The sequence below is a fragment of the Bos indicus genome, chromosome 12 (genome assembly GCF_029378745.1).
Source record: "Bos indicus isolate NIAB-ARS_2022 breed Sahiwal x Tharparkar chromosome 12, NIAB-ARS_B.indTharparkar_mat_pri_1.0, whole genome shotgun sequence".
In the NCBI taxonomy this organism is placed as follows: Eukaryota; Metazoa; Chordata; class Mammalia; order Artiodactyla; family Bovidae; genus Bos; species Bos indicus.
Window position 1 is genome coordinate 74,169,241 of NC_091771.1, and position 21,478 is coordinate 74,190,718.

At 40.2% G+C, this 21,478-nt stretch overlaps 1 protein-coding gene across 1 annotated transcript in view; it reads right to left on the bottom strand.

Annotated features, from left to right (window-relative positions):
* LOC139186162 (ATP-binding cassette sub-family C member 4-like) overlaps window positions 1-21,478 on the bottom strand; it is a 183,774-nt gene that overhangs the window by 12,317 nt on the left and 149,979 nt on the right. The window contains exons 28-30 of the mRNA XM_070799967.1: window positions 18,219-18,391; window positions 17,676-17,781; window positions 4,687-4,821 (exon numbers count right to left, since the gene is read on the bottom strand). Coding sequence (XP_070656068.1) covers window positions 4,687-4,821; window positions 17,676-17,781; window positions 18,219-18,391 — 414 coding nt within the window. The remainder of the gene's footprint in view (window positions 1-4,686; window positions 4,822-17,675; window positions 17,782-18,218; window positions 18,392-21,478) is intronic.

Sequence of the window (21,478 nt, forward strand, 5' to 3'; positions counted from 1 at the left end):
ACCTTAATTCTATAGTCTGGATGGTGTCTAAAGGTATACAAAGCATTTTCTCAGAGATGAGGTGTGTGAGAGCACTAAGCACTGTATATGATGTGAGAAAGGTGCTCAAAGAGTAGCATTCAGGTCACGTAGAATCTTTCTAGCAAAGGTGAGGTGATAGTAATCAACTGTACAAATGTGATAACTGAGGTCTCATTGTACAAATGTGATAACTGAGGTGACAGCTTAAAAACATAAAAATAAATAGAAAATAGCCTATATTCCCTCTGTCAATGTTTCTTCTTATTCTTTCTCCTTAGAAGAAGATCTGTACTTTCCACTGTTCAGAGGGTAGGAAATTGTCCATGATCACAGAGCTGTTGGAAGAGTTGACAAATTTGGCTTCTTCAAGCCTAGATTGGGGACAACAAAGATTGTGTTCTGAGCTTTTCAGAAGTACTTACATTTTATGCAAATGTAGGGAAACTGCACTTGGAGCCCTATATTTTTTATGCCTGAAATTCACAGAGCACTTTCATCCACTATAGTGTCTCCCATTTAGAGCTTCCCTCCTAAGATATGACAAGCATTTGTGAGTCCCTGTAAACCTAGTCAAAAAACAGCCAGAAATCCCACAAACCCTTTTGTTATTTTGACCTTAGGCATTTCACATCAGAGGGATATATCCCCAACTATGTGTCAAAATCCTCAATTTAAAAATGTGTTTTCATTACATATAATCAAACATTGAGTAGTGAGAAATAGATTACTGAATTCTAGATGGGTCCCAATAACATAAGATATTGGCTTCAACACCTGTATTTAAGATGAGGAAGTGCCTTAAGAGGAAGGTGGCCCTATATACATAACCATATACCTTGCCACTCATTATTAAAACACTAAGATCATGGCATCCTGTCCCATCACTTCATTGCAAATAGGAAGAGTAAAAGTGGAAGCAGTGACAGACTTTGTTTTCTTAGGCTCCAAAATCACTGTGGACAGTGAGTACACCCAGGAAATTAAAGATGCTTGCTCCTTGGAAGGAAAGATATGACAAACCTAGACAGCATATGGAAAAGCAGAGACATCACTTTGCCCACAAAAGTCACATATATAGTGGCTCTAACACATAATTAATGTTATGCTAGTTTGTAGCAGACACAGAATTAGAAATCTGTTCTTTCAGTGTTTCAAATCAACTGTAATATTTGTATAAAAAGAGGCATAGGTCATAGAATTAAAAAGCTTGTTGATTCCTGGCCTAACAATCTTGCAACTGATTTAACAATATTTATTGGTAAGCTACATTTGTGTGTTGTTGTTGTTCAGTTGCTAGTTTATGTCTGACTCTTTGTGACCACATGGACTATAGCATGCCAGGCCCCTCTGTCCTCCACTGTCTCCTGGAGTTTGCTCAATCCATTGTGTCGGTGATGCTATCTAACCATCATGTAATCTGCCTCTCTTCTCCTTTTGCATTCAATCTTTCCCAGCATCAGTCTTTTCGAAAGAGTTGGATTTTCACATCAGGTGGCCAAATTATTGGAGCTTCAGCTTCAATATCAGTCTTTCCAATGAATATTCAGGATTGATCTCCTTTAGGATTGACTGGTTTAATCTCTTTGCAGGCCAAGGAGCTCTCTAAAAGTCTTCTCCAGCACCACAATTCAAAAGCATTAATTCTTTAGGGCTCAGCCTTCTTTATGGACTAACTCTCACGTCCATACATAACAATTGGAAAAGCTATAATTTGACTATATGGACTTTTGTGGGCAAAATGATGTCTCTGCTTTTCCATATGCTGTCTAGACTTGTCAACTAGCTGTTCCTTGATAGCACTTACATCCAAAATGTCCTGAGAGCCAAAACAATCTTGAGAAAGAAGAATGGAACTGGAGGGATCAACCTTCCTGACTTCAGTCTATAAAGCTAAAGTCATCAGACAGCAGAGTACTGGCACAAAAACAGAAATGCAGACCAGTGGAAGAGGATGGAAAGCTCAGAGATAAACCCAGGCACCTGTGGGCACTTTATCTTTAACAAAGGAGGCAAGAATATACAATGGAGAAAAGACAGTTTCTTCAATAAGTGGTGCTGGGAAACTGGACATCTACACATAAAAGAATGAAATTAGAACACTCCCTAACACCATACATTAAAAAGAAACTCAAATTGGATTAAAGACCTAAATGTAGGACCAGAAACTATAAAAACTCTTAGAGAAAAACATAGGCAGAACACTCTTTGACAAGAGCCTCTTCGAGTAATGGAAATAAAAGCAAAAGAAAACAAATGGCACCTACTTAAAAGCTTTTGCACTGTGAAGGAAACTATAAGCAAGGTGAAAAGACAACCCTCAGAATGGGAGAAAATAATAACAAAAGAAACAACTAACAAAGGATTATCCTCCAAAATATATAAGCAGCTCATTCAGCTCAATAACAAAAAAATAAACTACCCAATCAAAAATTGGGCAGAAAACCTAAACAGAGACTTTTCTAAAGAAGACATACAAATTGCTAATAAACATATGAAGAGATGCTTAACATCTCTCATTATTAGAGAAATGCAAATCAAAAGTACAGTCATGTATCACACCACACTGTTCAGAATGGCCAGCATCAAAAAATCTACAAACAAATGCTGGAGAGGGTGTGAACCAAAGGGAAATCTCTTGCACTCTTGGTGGGAATGTAAACTGATATGGCCACTATGGAGAACAGTATGGAGATTCCTCAAAAACTAGGAATAAACTACCATATGACCCAACAATCCCACTACTGGGTATACACCCTGAGGTACGGTTTCATCATTGAAAAAGACACAAGTACCACAGTGTTCTCTGCAGCACTATTTACAATAGCTAGGACATGAAAGCAACCTAGATGTCCATCAACAGATGAATGAATACAGGGGTTGTGGTACATACACACAATATTCAGTTCAGTTCAGTCGCTCAGTTGTGTCTGACTCTTTGCGACCCCATGAACCACAGCATGACAGGCCTCCCTGTCCATCACCAACTCCAGGAGGTTACCCAAACTCATGTCCATCGAGTCGGTGATGCCATCCAGCCATCTCATCCTCTGTCGTCCGCTTCACCTCCTGCCCTCAATCCCTCCCAGCATCAGGGTCTTTTCCAATGAGTCAACTCTTCGCATGAGGTGGCCAAAGTATTGGAGTTTCAACTTCAACATTAGTCCTTCCAATGAACACCCAGGACTGATCTCCTTTAGGATGGACTGGTTGGATCTCCTTGCAGTCCAAGGGACTCTCAAGAGTCTTCTCCAACACCACAGTTCAAAAGCATCAATACTTCAGCACTTAGCTTTCTTCACAGTCCAACTCTCAAATCCATACATGACTACTGGAAAAACCATATCCTTGACTAGACGGAACTTTTTTGACAAAGTAATGTCTCTGCTTTTAATATGCTGTCTAGGTTGGTCATAACTTTCCTTTCAAGAAGTAAGTGTCTTTTAATTTCATGGCTGCAATCACCATCTTCAGTGATTTTGGAGCCCCAAAAAATAAAGTCTTACACCGTTTCCTCTGTTTCCCCATCTATTTACCATGAAGTGATGGGACCAGATGCCATGATCTTAGTTTTCTGAATGTTGAGCTTTAAGCCAGCTTTTTCACTCTCCTCTTTCACTTTCATCAAGAGGCTTTTTAGTTCTTCTTCACTTTCTGCCATAAAGGTGGTGTCATCTGTATATCTGAGGTTATTGATATTTCTCCCAGCAATCTTGATTCCAGCTTGTGCTTCTTCCAGCCCAGTTTTTCTCATGATGTACTCTCATGATGTGTGAGTAATACACAATATTACTCAGCCATAAAAAGGAATGCATTTGACTCAATTCTAATGAGGTGGATGAACCAAGAACATATTAAACAGAGTGAAGTCAGTCAGAAAGAGAAAAACAAATATATATTTGTGCATATATATGGACTCTAGAAAGATGGTATTGATAAACCTATCTGCAGAGCAGCAATGGAGATGCAGACATAGCCAGTGGAAATTTGCAGTATCATGCAGGGAGCTCTGGAGAAGGAAATGGCAACCCACTCCAGTGTTCTTGCCTGGAGAATCCCAGGGATGGCTGAGCCTGGCGGGCGGCCATCTATGGGGTCGCACAGAGTCAGACACGACTGAAGCGACTTAGCAGCAGCAGCAGCAGCAGGGAGCTCAAATCCACTGCTCTGTGACAACTTAGCAGGATGGAATGTGGTGGGAGGGAGACTCAAGAGAGAGGGGACTTATGCATACCATGGCTGATTCATGTTGATATACAGCAGAAATAAACACAATATCGTAAAGCAATTATCATCCAATTAATAATAAATTTAAATTTGAAAAAAATGTACTGAGCACCTATCAGAATGAAATGTAAAGGATCTGCAAAGTGTTCTGTAAGAATCTAAAGCCAGAGTTCAACCACCTGGACTCTGCAATACAAAATCTCTCTCATGCACACATGACTGCACACATTCTGACCCCACCCCCAGCACTGCCGCAGATTCTCAGGAGACCTGCCTTCAGCCTGAAAAGTATTATTAAGACTCAGTCATGACGCTTAGTCTCCAGAGGCTTCTGATTGAAAAGGGCACAGAGTGCTTGTTACCAGATGCCTGTTGGAGATCAGGTGAAGAGTGTGAACACCGGAGACAAACTTCAATTACAACTCCCTACAGCAGCCTCACCTGTTTGGCTCTTTCAGTGAGGGCAGTGGCCTCAGCCTCACCCAGTTGTTGCACCATCTTGTAAAATAGGCTCTTACTGTTTTGCAGCAAATCATGTGGTGGACTGTATTCTTTCACTGTCCCTGAATCCAAAACCTGTTAATCAGCAGAAAGAAACCCATTAGCAGCATGCAATGTATCCCAGTAACATACTGTAGTAACTCAAACAATATTTTAGAAAGAGGCAGGGGGAGAAAAATGGAGAGAATCTATTTAGGTGGTAGGCCTTGTGCTGTGTAAATGGTTTGATTACCTTGTTTTACCAGGCAAAATCCTAATGAAACTGTGCAACCTCCGACTGGGACTTGAACCCACGGTCTTTTAATTAGAATCACTCACCTGGTGTCTGGACGTACTGAAGTTCAGGTGCTTTATGTCTCAGCTCAGAAAGAATTCAGTGAGAGACAAAGTGATAGTGAAGAAGTGGATTTATTTATAGAGATAAAGATTCTATTGTATCTCTATTGTATACTTGATAAGAATGTGTTCCAAAAAAAGTTATTAGTCAAAAACTTCACTCTCAGTACTTATATGGAAGCCCTAAGAATATGTTCTAGAATATTGGTCCACAGATTTCTTCTTCACCTTACTGTAGCAAGAATCACAAAATCTTAGGAAAACTATCTTCTTACAGTGTTTTCATGACAGATTCTTCTATTTCAGCTAAATTTTATTGAGTCCTCATTTTCAAAGAATTCACTGATTTAGCTATTACTATGTTTTGTTTCCCTGGAGAAGGAAATTGCAACCCAATCCAGTATTCTTGCCTGGACAATCCCATGGACAGAGGAGCCTGGCAGGCCACAGTCCTTGAGGTCACCAAGAGTTGGACATGACTGAGCGACTGAACACACACATACAGATTCTATAGACAGACTGCAGGCCATCTCAAAAGGCAAGAGTGGCTATAGCAGAAACACACTCAAGGGACAGAGTGTGGATCATCTCAGAAGGCGAGCGGCCTCTGCTTATTTAACTTATATGCAGTATACATCATAAGAAATGCTGGGATGGATAAAGCACAAGCTGTTGTCAAGATTGGTGGGAGAAATATCAATAACCTCAGATATGCAGATTACACCACCCTTATGGCAGTAAGTGAAGACCTAAAGAGCTTCTTGATGAAAGTGAATGAGAAGAGTGAAAAAGTTGGCTTAAAACCCAACATTCATAAAACTAAGATCATAGCATCTGGTCCCATCACTTCATGGCAAATAGATGGGGAAACAATGGAAACTGTGACAGACTTAATTTTGGGGGGTTCCAAAATCACTGCAGATGGTGACTGCAGCCATGAAATTAAAAGACACTTGCTCCTTGGAATAAAAGTTATGGGCAATCTTTACAGCATATTTAAAATCAGAGACATTACTTTGCAACTAAAGTCTATCTAGTCAAAGATACTATTTTCCCGGTAGTCATGTATGGATATGAGAGTTGGACTATAAAGAAAGCTGAGCACTGAAGAATCGATGCTTTTGAACTGTGGTGTTGGAGGAGACTTTTGAGAGTTCCTTGGAACTGCAAGGAGCTCCAACCAGTCCAACCTAAAGGAAATAAGCCCTGAATATTCATTGGAAGGACTGATGCTAAAGCTGAACTTTGGCTATCTGATGTGAAGAACTGACTCATTTGAAAAGACCCTGATGCTGGGAAAGATTGAAAGTGGAATTAGAAGGGGATGACAGAGGATGGGATGGTTGGATGGCATCACTGACCCAATGGACAAGAGTTTGAGTAAACTCCAGGAATTGGTGATGGACAGGGAGGCCTGCGTGCTGCAGTCCATGGTATCGCAAAGAGTCGGACTGAACTGAACTGAAAACAGCACTAAATCTCTTGTCAGAGAGGTTAAGATGCTTCTTGAATTTGGCTGTGGTTGTAGTTTATTATTCTGAGAGTGAAAGGCTGGCAAAAAGAGCTCCTACTTAAGCAGCTGTAGCAGAGCTGCTTTGCATAGAATAAGTCTGTAGAAATCCAGTTTTCTCTTTGGATAAGACTAAAGAAGCAAGAAAGAAATTGGGCTCCAAATTCCAGTGATCACAGCCTGGCATAGCACACAGGGAAGCCCAGTCTGGATTGCTGAGGCTCTAAATCTCTTTTGTCACAAATTATCTTTCCTTGCTTCTTTCCTTTTTCCAACTGCCTACTTTTCAGCCACTTTATTGCTCATTAATATGTCCACTAATTGGATGCTGAAAGGGAGAGGAGGGGGCTCTTAACTCTGTCTTTCTACCTGTTGGTGGCTTTGCTTAATAGTTTCAGAGGGAAGGAAGAGTCTGAAACAATTGACCTACATGATGTACCCAGGAAAACAGTTTTGATGTGAAGTGGTTTCCTGGTAGCTTAGACAGTAAAGAAAATGCTTCCAACGTAGGAGACCCAGGTTCCATTCCTGGGTTGTGAAGATCCCCCAGAGAAGAGAATACCTACCCACTCCAGTATTCTTGCCTGGAGAAATCCCATGGACAGAGGAACCTGGCGAGCTGCAGTCCATGCGGTTGCAAAGAATCAGGCATGACTGAGTGACTACTACCACTACCACTACTAGAGTAAATGTATCTTAAGAAAATACCCTGAAACTCTAAGCAAGGCACAGGTTGTGTTTCACATCTAGGTATTGTACTTAATCCATCCTATGTCATTTAGTGGGAATTGTTCATCAAGTCTCATAAAGGCCATTTTCCCACTAACCTTTTTTAACTACTGTGCATCACTGCTAAAGGCATCTTTCTCAAAAGAATTGAAGAATAATTGAATCTGTCACATCCACCTAATTATTAAAATGTCCTATAATTTGGCATGCCAATTTAGATGCCCTTAATGTGCAATTTTACTTAAACATAGAATATATAACTACTCCCCTTGACATTGAAGAAGAAAAAAAAAACAAACACAATTTTAAAACACAGGTCTATCTCATGCCAAAGACTAAGTAAATAAGTATGAAATTGGGGCAGCAGACAGATGGGCCCCAGGCTGCCCGGCTGGAGTTTGTCCTCTCTGGACAGATACTCCAAGAAGAAGACAATAGCAGGAGGGAGGAGAAGCTGAGCTCTGCCCAGATAAAAGATAAACAGGCCACATTTTCTCATTCTCAAGGTTAAGAAGACCTTCCTACCTACACGTGTGCAGAAATGTTCCTTGAGGGTCAAAAAGGGAGGGGTCACCACGCCACTGTAGGTGATGTCAACCTACCCATAAGCCTCTTCTCCAGGATCCATCTTACCTAAGGGATGCATGCACACACATGGGAGGACCTTGAGATAAACCAAGTACAGACTCCGAGTCAGATAAAACAAGATGATTGTCCAAAGGAAACCCAGAAAAAATGCCCCATATAAGTGATTTTACCTATCACAAGTGTACCACTCTTTTTCTGAGCCTGCCCATGTGACTATCTACACGTTATCATTTTCCCTCCTACTGAGCACTTTGTTTCACTACTGTCCATCTGCTTGTGTAAATTCATTTATACAAAGTCAGAAGTCCAGGGCCTTGTCACTGGCTACTGGCCCTTGAGGCCTGGTGCCTGGGATTCAGAGCTTTCTCTGCCTCAGCCTGACTTCAATCTCTGTCCAGGGAACCAAAATCCTTCTTCAAGCTGCTGCAGGCTGAGTCGCCTGAGACCAAAAGATTCATTACTTCATACAATGAACAACTTTACATTCTGCAAAAGCAACAACTTTAAAAATCACCACTTCAGAGTTGGTGAAAATGAGTTCTCTGACTATAAAGACTTTACATATTTTAATGAAAATATTATTAATATTTTGTCCTTGTCCAACTTTCTACTTTATTCAAATTTGAATGAATAGTAAATTTTCCAATTTCTCTCACATTGTCTAAAACACATAAATGCCACTGAGATGAGTAGTTATTAGAATTGGCTAATATCTAAAATACTCAAAGCCAAAAAAAAAAATTAGTGCTCTCAAAAAACAATTGGATTAATAATATAAATGGTAGAAAGATCATTTTGGTCAAAACACTTTGAGCCATTTCAGTATTAGTGCCTACTAAAAATTGGCACTTGCCTTCTACTTCTATGAGAACTAGGTCACAAATCACTTCAGCCACTGACCTTCAACACATCCTAAAAGGAGTACAGGGTGAAGACTCAGAATGAGACACTATGTGCCCTGGGAAAAAATGGCAGAATACATCTTCAGATACTTAGATACTTTTAGGAGAAGATTTTTGTGAGCCTGATTCTTGTATCTTCTCATATCTAGCCCAATACTTGCATCTCCTCATATCTAGAAAAGCACTAAAACCATTAACAGCAATATCTGTTCTTCATGATTAGCAATAAGCCTCTGCCAAAAGGTGTACTTGACTGCACATATCCCGCTTTACAATCACATCTAACACTGACCCTCTACTCTTTGGAATAGTTTCTCAGAGCGATCTGAAATGCTGTCTCGTGGGCCACAGTCCTCATTTTGCCCCATATGAAACAACTCACAATTCTCACATTGTGAGTTTTTTTGTTGTTGACATTACTAACTCATTATATTTTATAAGGGGAATTTTCAGTTTTAGGTGGGAATGACAGAAGTGTGACAGTTTGTTGCAATGCTTGATAATTTATAAGAACTTAAAATTTAATTTTTTAAACACTTTAGAAATGCAAATACAATACATTTCATTAATCTTTTAATAGGCATTAAACAAAGTACAGTATCTTAAAGTGAACTGCATTATGAATACAGCCTCAAGTGGACAGATTCACAAGGTTTGAGAGATGGGATGCCCTCGCATATAAATGGAGTATAACAAAGGCTACAGTAACCATCAGATCCGTGAAAGCATCCCATAACTAAAATAGCAGTCTTTGGATTTGGAATGGAAAATAAAAATAGCTGTGAGTTGAGGATTTACTGTTTCATATACTTTATAAACATCATTGTTAATTCTCAAGAATGTCTCTCAAGAGTAGACAAACAAGGTTCATGATTTCTATCAATCTACTCTTCCATTTATTCCTTCCTTTTTTCCTTCCATCTTCCCTATCCATTCATCCATCCTGTAAGCACTGACTATCTATCACCAAAGCACTGTTCTAGGAATGGGAGATTCAAAGATGAACAAGACAGTCTATCAAGAAGTTCACCACCAGACACAGATGAAGACTGATGTGCAGTTAAATACTTTGGCCAAAGCAGTAGAATCAGCAGATGGCAGAACTGGGATTTGAATCTAGGACTGAACTTTCATTACTTCCTCTGCATGTGAGTTACAAGTAAAAGACACTGTTAAATTATTTACCATAAGTAAAATAAGAGACATGAGAAGTTTAATATTCAGTAGTCTAAAATATCTTTCCATATGGATAATACCTAATATTAACTTTGTTTATAATTTAAGAAAATATGCATGTAAACATAAACATTTATCCTGTCTACTTTTCAACTGTAATTTTATTATACTCAGGCACAAATTATTTACTGTGTGCCTGGGATATATTCACAAAAAAAAGAAAACTAGTTTTAACTTTCATGAACAATAAATATGAAATGGCCCACAGTCAAAACATATTTGAGGAAAACTTAAGTTAATTTTCATTAGTTTCTAAATTTATTCAGCAAACATTTACCATATTTAACTGCATTGATAGCACTATGCCAGATGCTCTAGAAGAGGAAAACACATATATCAGGAAGCCTATACTGAAAGGAGAGAGAGAAGAAAATCCTTAAGTGTCTATAATGCAAGAAAAAAAAACACATGACAAGGAGGAGTTGAGTAACAGAATAAATGACTTCTGGCCAGAGGCTTGGAGGACACGTTTCAGGGAGGACAGAGAGCAGAGAGCTGGGCCTTGAAGAATGAATAGCCTTGAACATGCAGAATTGGAGGTGGGTCAGCAGACAGTGGTCATCCCAGACACAGGCAACCAAATGGACCAAGAGGGTTGATCGCTAGCTTGGGATCTCCTCCAGAGCAGGTTTATATGGTTTTCTATGTTCACTTTGCATCTCAGGACTCTGACATTGTACATGACAGGAATCAGGCACACAATACATGCTGATTAAAAGTTAAAAACAAAGGAAACTAAATTCAGGGTATGACAGGGTGACTGCCCAATGGTGTAATTTGGCAAGACTGTAGGATAAGATCAAGGAGGGAACGGATATAGCTGGCAAGGGAAGCCGCCGAGGCAGTGGGATACAGGGGTGACAGGATTAGGGATGTGGACATGGAGGACCACATGCCTGATGGCTGTGGGCAAGAGGAAGTGTGAAAGGGAAAATGAAAGACAAACAAGCCAGTGTTGAAGATAAAGGCTTGAAACTTATTGTCAAATGTTGGACATGAAGAAAAAGAAAAGGGGTAATCAGAGAGGAGGGGGCACTGACAGGAACAGAGTGCAGTGTGGTCAATGCTTATGTCAGGAGCTACAAGAGTTACATTGGAACACAGACTGAAAAAAGGCCAGGAATGGAATTTTACCAACGTAGCCTCTACGCTTACCAGTTTTGTCAAAGATTCTAGGTATTTCAGAACACATAAACATAAAGCAACTCTAAATTTTATATACAGAAAAATAGGTACAATTTTGAATTATTTTTTAATATTTTATATCTATAAGAAAATGTTCCTATAATCTCTCACTCTTTCCCCATTCTTCCTGTAACCCAAGTTGAACTAAACTGAACCACACATTTAAGGTAGTGTGATAACAATCCCTTGATCTGAGAAACTCTCCAGGAATGCTAATCTCAAATCATTTGCCACTCTCCACTGGTTAAGGACAAATGCATTAAGTGAGATAAGTCAGTCAGTTACATAAGCTCAATGAAGATGTGTTTATCTAGGTAGCTGTCTTAAACATAAAAATTAAATGGACCTATTGCAAAATAATTTGATTCATTTTCTTTTTTTAATTTTTACTTTATATGGGAGTATATTTACTTTTAACTTTTTATTAAATTGGAATATAGTTGATTAACAATGTTGTGGTAGTTTCAGGTTTACAGCAAAGTGAATCAAATACATGTTTCCATTCTTTTTCAAAATTTTTTCCCAAGCAAGTCATCATAGAACATTAAACAGAGTTTCCTATGCTATACAGGAGGTCCTTGTTGGCCATCTATTTTAAATAGAGCAGTATGTGCATGTCAGTCCCAAACTCTCAATCTATCCCTCCCTGCACAATTCCCCTGGGTAACCATAAATTTGGTCTCTGGTCTCAATGTTAGTAAGTTTGTTTCTGTTTTGTAAATAAGTTCATTTGTATCATTTTTTTATTTTATTTTTTTAAAATTCTGCATGTAAGCGATATCATATGACATTTGTGTTTCTCTGTCTGAATTACTTCATTTAATATGATCATCTCCTGGTCCATCCATGTTGCTGCAGATGGCATTATTTCTTTCCTTTTTATATCTAAGTAATATTCCATTGTGGGCTTCTCTGTAGCTCAGACGGTAAAGAATCTAGCTGCAATTCGGGAGACCAGGGTTTGATCCCTGGGTTGGGAAAATCCCCTGAACGAGGGCATGGAAATCCACTGCTGTATTCTTGCCTGGAAAATCCTCATGGACAGAGGAGACTGGCAGGCTACAGTCCATGAGGTCACAAAGAGTAGGATACAATTGAGAAACGAAGCACAGCACAGCACAATATTCCATTGTGTATATGTATCACATCTTCTTTATCCATTCATATGTCAATTGACATTTGGGTGCTTCCATGTCTTGAGTATTGTAAACAGTGTTTCAGTGATCACTGGGGTGCAGGTATCCATGTTTTTCTCTGGGTATATGTCCAGGAGTGGAATTGTTGGATCACACAGGGGCTGTTTTTAGCTTCTTATGGAACCTTCATAGTTTCTCTTCATTTGTTTGTTTGTTGCTGTGCTGGGTCTTAGCTGTGGCATGAGGGATCTTCATTGTGATGCACGAGCTCAGTAGTTGTGGTGTGTGGGCTTAGTCGTCCGGAGCATGTGGGACTTTAGGTCCCCAACTAGGGATTGAATCCAAGTCCCCTACATTGGAAGGCAGTTTCTTTACCACTGGGCCACCAGGAAAATCCCTCCAGTTTTTCAATAGTGTCTACACAAATTTACATTCTACCCACAACGTAGGAGGGCTCCCTTTTTTATACACCCTCTCTAGCATTTATTTGTAGATTTTTTTGATGATCATCATTCTGACTGGTATGAGATCTCACTGTAGTTTTGATTTGCATGTCTCAACTTGGCAGTGTCCACCAGACTGGAAAAGGTCAGTTTTCATTCCAATTTCAAAGAAGGGCAATGCCAAAGAATGTTCAAACTAACACACAATTGCACTCATTTAACATCCCAGCAAGGTCATGCCTTGTTGTTTACATGTAGTAGTGTGTATCTATTAATCCCAAATTCCTAATTTATCCATCCCCCATATTCCTGTATTTCTAAATCAATCAAGAAAAACAGGTGCCTCGAAAGTCAAAGTTTTGAGAAAGAACAATATTTATGGTGTTTTTGCTGATTGAAAGTCGACTGGTAATCCAAAGCTCTAGAAAATAATACAAGGTTTACACCTGGGGTGGGTGTAGAACAGAGGACGATTCTCCAGCCCTGAAGCTAGAGGATTGTTTCTACTCCTACCAGAGGAGTCATCAGCTGCAACCAGGTCAGACCAAGATGTAAACAAGTGGCCAGATTTACATCTCCTACTGGGATCTCCTTGTGACATCACTGATGACCTTGACCAGAGAGCCTTAAACTGAAGGTCTCCTAAAACAGAAGCAGGAAGGTCACCTCCACAGTGAAGGTCAAGGTCACCATGGAAAACCAAGGTCATCATCACAGGCTCCAAAGAGAACCCTTGTATTTCCCTTCTCTTCCCTCAGATCCCAAGTTCAGTCCATCACTTGGCTCCACTTCAGTGTCTATCCCAAATCCAGCCATCTCACCATTTCCACTACAGGGACATTAGTCTAAGCCACCAACAGTTGAGAAAGGACACACTGTAAGAGACTGCATTTGGAGACCTGAAACACCATCAGTGTGGTTTTAGCTGTAAAGGAAGGAGGGGGACCAGAGAGGGACAAAACTAGAAAGGTGGGGAAGGGCCGGGCTGTAAACTGTTTTGTAAAACTAGGTTAAGGACTTGTTGAACATATTGACAAAGAGGGAAAAATCTGAGGTTACATTACCGACTCAATGGACATGAGTTTGAGTAAACTCCAGGAGTTGGTGATGGACAGGCAGGCTTGGCATGCTGCAGTCCATGGGGTCGCAAAGAGTCGGACATGACTGAGTGAACTGAACTGAACTGAACTGAACTGACTGGTAAGTAAAACATTAAACAAATGGATGTATTTTGATAATGGCAACAAATATGATTGATTAAGGAGGTACTTGTGAACTAGACATTTACAACTATGGATCAAGTACTGATAGATAAAGACTCAGAACTAAGCAACTGACACGTCTGCCAAATGCTGTCATTTTTGACTGTTTCCTTAACCAATCATACATTCCAAAGTGAAAGTATCAGTTGCTCAGTTGTGTCCAACTCCTTGTGACCCCATGGACTCTAGCCCATCAGGCTCTTCTGTCCATGGGATTTTCCAGGCAAGAACACTGGAGTGGGTTGCCATTCCCTTCTTTAGGGAATCTTCCTCACCCAGGGATCAAACCCAGGTCTCCTGCTTTGCAGGAAGATTCTTTACCATCTGAGCTACCACAGAGGCTACATTCCAAAGTGACAGCATGTATAAGAATTAGGTAGTAACAGGAAGCTGCTTCCATGAATGCTGTAATACCAAACCCCAAAAATACATCTCCAGGGTACATATAAAAGCAAAGAATTTATTCGCACCAGAGATCAAGTCATCTTTCTGTTGCTGCCTCTAAAGCTTGACAAAGGGTTTCAAAAGGGAAATTTCACAGCATCAATCATTCCTTGTGTAAGAAGTATGCCTTTGGGGGGCAGTCTGCAAAATACAGTGCTGAGACGTAAGAATAACAAAGTGACAGGTAAAGAGTAGAAATAAAAGGTTACTTTTCCAATTAGCACTCAAGAACAAAAACAAATGACTAAGGATGCTTGATGCTAAACAAAGTTGTTGGCATTTCAAAGTCACTGTCCTAAAATCTTGGAATGTCACCAGGTCCCTCATAAAACTCTGCAGGAGAGGCCTGCTTCTAACTGAGATGTTTCAGTTCAGGTGACCAGACACACTGCTTTGAGCCTAGAGCATCCCTTTGGTTGCAAATGCCCCACTTTTGTCATTTGCTTCTCCAGAACTCACTCCTAAGTATGGCCAGCTCACAAGAGTGAGGCCACAGGCACAGCCTTGAGGCTGACAGTCTGGTATCTACTCAGTGTCCCCACTGGTGATCCCACCTGACAATGCATGGGGAATAGGGAGGGAGGTAATATTCCAGGAACTGCTCAAGAAGTCAAAAGAGGCAACTCCATTATCCCTGAACATAAGGAAGTTTGAGTATTACTGACCATTTATTACTGATTATTACCTGTTTTGGAGAAGGTGATGGCATCCCACTCCAGTACTCTAGCCTGGAAAATCCCATGGATGGAGGAGCCTGGTAGGCTGCAGTCCATGGGGTCGCTAAGAGTTGGACATGACTGAGTGTCTTCACTTCCGCTTTTCACTTTCATGCATTGGAGAAGGAAATGGCAACCCACTCTAGTGTTCTTGCCTGGAGAATCCAAGGGACAGGGGAGCCTGGCGGGCTGCCGTCTATGGGGTCGCACAGAGTCGGACACGACTGAAGTGACTTAGCAGCAGCAGCATTACCTGTTTAGTATATACTGACTGACCTATTTAGTATAGACCAAAAGTTGACTCTGCTGCCTTTTAAGCACTGTGCAGGCTTTCCTTATCTATTTACTTCATCTCTAATCAGCAACACTGGATACTGCAGGATCTTGTGACAGTAGTTAGCATCTGTAAAATGAATAATATTAGCTTGTTCCACAGGCTGGGAACTAGCTTGAAAACAACTTGAATTCCTTACGGCTTATTTGCAGCCAAAGATTTCTCTTCGAGGAATGGTTTTCCTTGTCATTTTATAAATCCACGTCCTAAGATTTATGGAAATTCAGCAACAGAGGGAAAAGAAAAGAGAGAGAAGTCGACAAAAGAGAGAAAAGGGGAAGGGAGGGAGGAAGGAGGAAAACAAAGCTAAGCAAGGAAATACTAATTTCTGAGGAAGAAAGAGCAAATCAAAATTACAGGAAAGATACTAGACAGATATCCAAACACCAAAGCTTAGAGTCTGCTTTGTGCGCTGAGTCCAGATCTACTATGTAAGAGACTTGCTAGTTGTTTATCTACAGTCTCTCAGCACTGACTTAACTTTGTTTCTACACTCTTGTGATGAAGAGGCTGGCTCTTTGCAAATCACATTTCAGAAACACTTTGCCCTGACAGCTTATTTGGTAAAGAATCCACCTGCAATGCAGGAGACATCGGTTTGATTCCTGGGTCAGGAAGATCCCCTGGAGAAGGGATAGGTTACCCATTCCAGGATTCTTGGGCTTCCCTTGTGGTTCATCTGGAAAGAATCGGCCTGCAATGCAGAAGACCTAGGTTCAATCCTGGGTTGGGAAAATACCCTGGAGAAGGGAAAGGCTACCCCCTCCAGTATTCTGACCTTGAGACGTCTATAGACTGTACAGTCCATGGGGTCACAAAGAGTCAGACATGATCCAGTGACTTTCACTTTCACTTTTGGCCAGCAGGCTCTTTGTTAGATCCTCCCAGTAGGGAGCACTAGAGGGACTCATGGAGCAAACAGACTGTCTGCTGCTGCTGCTGCTGCTGCTGCACAGACGGCAGCCCACCAGGCCTCCCGTCCCTGGGATTTTCCGGGCAAGAACACTGGAGCGGGTTGCCATTTCCTTCTCCAATGCATGAAAGTGGAAAGTGAAAACTGAAAGTGAAGTCACTCAGTTGTGTCCGACCCTCAGCGACCCCATGGACTGCAGCCTACCAGGTTCATCCGTCCATGGGATTTTCTAGGCAAAAGTACTGGAGTGGGGTGCCATTGCCTTCTCCGAACAGACTGTCTAGTTTCTGCTAATCCTGCAGCATCACCTCAGCAGTGGGACCTGACTCCAGATTCCAGGTTCCATTAGCATGTGCAGAACCAGCCCCATCCTGCTCCCTCACAAATATCACCAGCACCTGGACAGTGACTGCTCCATGGAGGTCTGAGCACCGACTCTTTAGGGCCTCTCCTCTTGAGTTCTTGGGTCTGGAGATTTGTCCTAGGACACAGTAGCTGCCTGCTAAAATTATTAACTCAGTGTTTCTAACATTTCTAACCCTCCAATTGCTATGTGACATATTTCCTTTATTAAGTGCTTTCTGTGAAAATACTTTGTTTTTCTCACCAGGCCCTTTCTTCTCATGGAATTCACTCTGACAGCAACAGCTAAGAAATTCTTCAACTTTAGTCAACAGCCTCCTGGTAATCTAAATAAAAGGCTAATTTTTTTTGTTAATCTGCAATGCCACGTGGCTTGTGGGATCTTAGTTCTCCAACCAGGGATCCTTGGGCCTTGGCAGTGAGAGCATGAAGTCCTGATCACTGGACAGCCAGGGAATTCCCAAAGGTCTCAGTTTTTGATTCTGGGAATCTAAAAATAATGAAACAACTGTGGCATAGTAAAAATGACCATGTTCTACTACTCTGAAATATGGAGACTTATCTTGGATCTGGAATATTTTCATGGTTGACTATCTTTAAGAAAAATGACAGTGTAAATAAACTTTTAATATGAAAATATGAAATTATTGGATATATTATTTAATAGCACATTCTGAAGGTATAATTAAGTACCCAAGTTATTGTCAGAAATGGAGAAAAACTGAGGGAAAGTTAACTTATTAGAGGTTCCTATAAAGTTTTACAAGGAAGGATATTTTGCAAAATTGAATGAAAATGAAAATAACTGAAATTCCACAGGTAAGGCTCTTACCATTATCTTGTCACTGTCAATAATGGTGCTCAATCTGTGTGTGATGGTTACCACAGTGCACTGGGCAAATTTCTCATGGATTGCTTTTTTTATTAACTCATCAGTTCTGGAATCAAAGAAGTTCAGTTTAGTTAGTAAAGACAGGAAAAGCAGACTTAAGACTTAAAAATATCATATATAATAATGATGTTTTTTTTTAAATCCATGCTTTATGACTTAATCTTGTTTCTGAAAAACTAAGTATAAAAGGTCTACTTACAAATTTACCATTTTTCATAAAGCAATGGGAAATATTCTTCCCTTGAAAGCTTGAAATTATCAGAAGCTACATTTAGGAATTTTGCTCTCATAGGAAGTCTCATAACAATATTAATACCATATAACAAGTTTTAGTTTCTTTCTTTGTTTTCTAGAATTAATCTTATCAAGAGATTTCTTTGGGACAAAGAGAACACTTGAAAACAGTTTTAAGCATCATCAAGCATTTTCCATTTACCACATTTAAAATTCAGATTCCAGGTTTCATGGACCTCAGCCCCTTACCTTGGATCCACATTCGATGTGGCTTTGTCAATAATCAATATCTGATTTGTCTTGAGAATAGCCCTGGCAAGACACACTAATTGTCTCTGTCCAACACTCAAATTTGATCCTGTTTCTGCTAAGGCAGTATCCATTTTACCAGGAAGACCTTCAATTGTTTCTTTAAGTTGTACCTGTGGATACAGAAAGAACAACATTTTCCTACACAAATTTCTGCTGAAGGAGATAAGCCTCATATGCTAGAGTTTTCACATCCTCAGGACTTCTTGTGTATCTTACATGTACAGCCACCTGATGGGGAGAGCTCCTTCAAAGGAGCATTCAACTGAGAAAGATGGTGGAGTCAACTCAGGACAGAAAGATCTCAGTGTCCCCTATCCCTGCCATAGGACATCCACCAGAAACCCCACCAGGGATTAGTTAAGGAAGTCTCTCAAGAAATGAAGCTATTTCTCCCAATCTGATCTAAACAGAAAAGTTAAAATGATCTTTACAGTTTCCCCAAAGTATATTTTCCCTAGATCTTAGTACATTAAGGGAAATTTTTTTTAAACAAAATTATTTTAGGAAGTTTGGTTGTCTAAACATATAATCTTATCAGTACTTTACCATTTTGGAAGACCTAAAGGTTTAAAAAAAGACAAATTCAAACAATGGCAAACTCTACCTCATATATTATTAAACCTGGAGCCTACTTTGGCTTTCAGTTCAGTTCAGTCGCTCAGTCGTGTCCAACTCTTTGCGACCCCATGAATCGCACCACGCCAGGCCTCCCTGTCCATCACCAACTCCCGGAGTTCACCCAGACTCATGTCCATCGAGTCAGTGATGCCATCCAGCCATCTCATCCTCTGGCGTCCCCTTCTCCTCCTGCCCCCAATCCCTCCCAGCATCAGAGTCTTTTCCAATGAGTCAACTCTTCGCATGAGGTGGCCAAAGTACTGGAGTTTCAGCTTTAGCATCATTCCTTCCAAAGAAATCCCAGGGCTGATCTCCTTCAGAATGGACTGGTTGGATCTCCTTGCAGTCCAAGGGACTCTCAAGAATCTTCTCCAACACCACAGTTCAAAAGCATCTATTCTTCGGCACTCAGCTTTCTTCACAGTCCAACTTTCACATCCATACATGACCACAGGAAAAACCATAGCCTTGACTAGACAGACCTTTGTTGGCAAAGTAATGTCTCTGCTTTTGAATATGCTATCTAGGTTGGTCATAACTTTCCTTCCAAGCAGTAAGCATCTTTTAATTTCATGGCTGCAGTCACCATCTGCAGTGATTGTGGAGCCCAAAAAAATAAAGTCTGACACTGTTTCCACTGTTTCCCCATCTATTTCCCATGAAGTGATGGGACTGGATGCCATGATCTTCGTTTTCTGAATGTTGAGCTTTAAGCCAACTTTTTCACTCTCCACTTTCACTTTTATCAAGAGGCTTTTTGGTTTCTCTTCACTTTCTGCCATAAGGGTGGTGTCATCTGCATATCTGAGGCTATTGATATTTCCTTCCAAAATTTAACCCCATATCTGTTTTTCCAGTTAACTGGATTTTCTTCAGTGTCATAAACGTTTTGCAGTGAGCAAACTCAGGAAAAACAGGACACAACGTAACATCTTATTTCCCCCAGACCATGGCTATGGGTGGTGTTTATATTAAACTATTCTGAAAAAATTGCAATCATTCTGTATAATAGGCTCCAGTTTCAGAGAAACAGACATAGACAGACCTATGGACATTGGGGGAGGAGATGGAGAAGGGGAGATGTATGGAGAGAGTAACATGGAAATTTTCAATACCAGATGTAAAATAGATAACCAATGGGAATTTGCTGTATGACTCAGGGAACTCAAACAGGGGCTCTGTATCAAGCTGAAGGGTGGGTTGGCGAGGGAGATGGGAGAGAGGTTCTGGAGGGAGGGGACATGAGTGTGCCTATGGCTGATTCTTGTTGATGTATGACAGAAAACCACAAAATTCTGTAAAGCAATTATCCTTCAATAAAACAATTTAAAAATTGTAATCATAAGATTAAATAAAATAAACTTAACTGCCAGAGATAATCTGAAAGTCACTGGTTGTTAGGAGTCATTTCAATGAATATTTGTTTTGGAGAAATATTATGGAATAAGAACCAAACCCATACTATGCTTGAAGTTAAAGAACAAAAAGTAAATATACTTCAGATTAAGAGACCAACAGGTTGATGAGTGATGGCCAGTGAGCAGGGACCCAGAATTACAGTGTTAAATAACAAAACACTAGGCATGAAAGGGCAACATTTTCTTGGTATCCTAAATGCTGGAGTAGTTCTATGAACATGATCCTGAATTATACTCCTGATGGAGTTCAAGCTCAGAAAGAGGGAATTCTGATTTAGGATTAAGTATGGTATTGATATTTACAGAATCTAAAGGGTAAGATTTGGATTGTGATGCAAGTGCTCGTGATGAAAATTATAAAATGGAAGATGTCAGCTTAGTCACCCCCTTTCCTCCATTACAAGGAAGAGGACTTAGTGTTCTATCTATGAAACAAATTCATACACCTGCACCCAGTGATGGGACTAATCCAAGGTGTGACAGCGGCAAAGCTTTTGTCACTTTTCCTTCTGAGCTGACATTAGTAATCTTTGTACATCAAATTGGTCTTTCATAAGACTGATGTCTTAACTTTAAAGAAATAATCTCTTGTGCTGTCACGTACACAGGGTTATTGTTACCATCTTTCTAAATTCCATATATATGCGTTAGTATACTGTATTGGTGTTTTTCTTCTGGCTTACTTCACTCTGTATAATAGATCAGTCTTATAGACTCTGTGGGAGAGGGAGAGGGTGGGGAGATTTGGCAGAACAGCATTGAAACATGTATAATATTATGTATGAAACGAGTCGCCAGTCCAGGTTCTATGCAAGGTACCGGATGCTTGGGGCTGGTGCAGTGGGACGACCCAGACGGAGGGTAGGGGAGGGAGGAGGAAGGAGGGTTCAGGATGGGGAATGCGGGTATACCTGTAGCAGATTCATTTCGATATTTGGCAAACTAATACAATATTGTAAAGTTTAAAAATAAAATAAAATTAATTAAAAAAAATAAATAAATAATCTCACACTTGCTCTCAAATTGGATGATATCTCATCACTAAGCTGTTTTTTTGTTTGTTTGTTTGTTTGTTTTTTACTTTCCTTCAGGTTTTCCACTTTGGCCTACAAGGACTGAGGCTTTTGTGAGGTGAAAATGTTTTCCAGTTGACACTGCTTT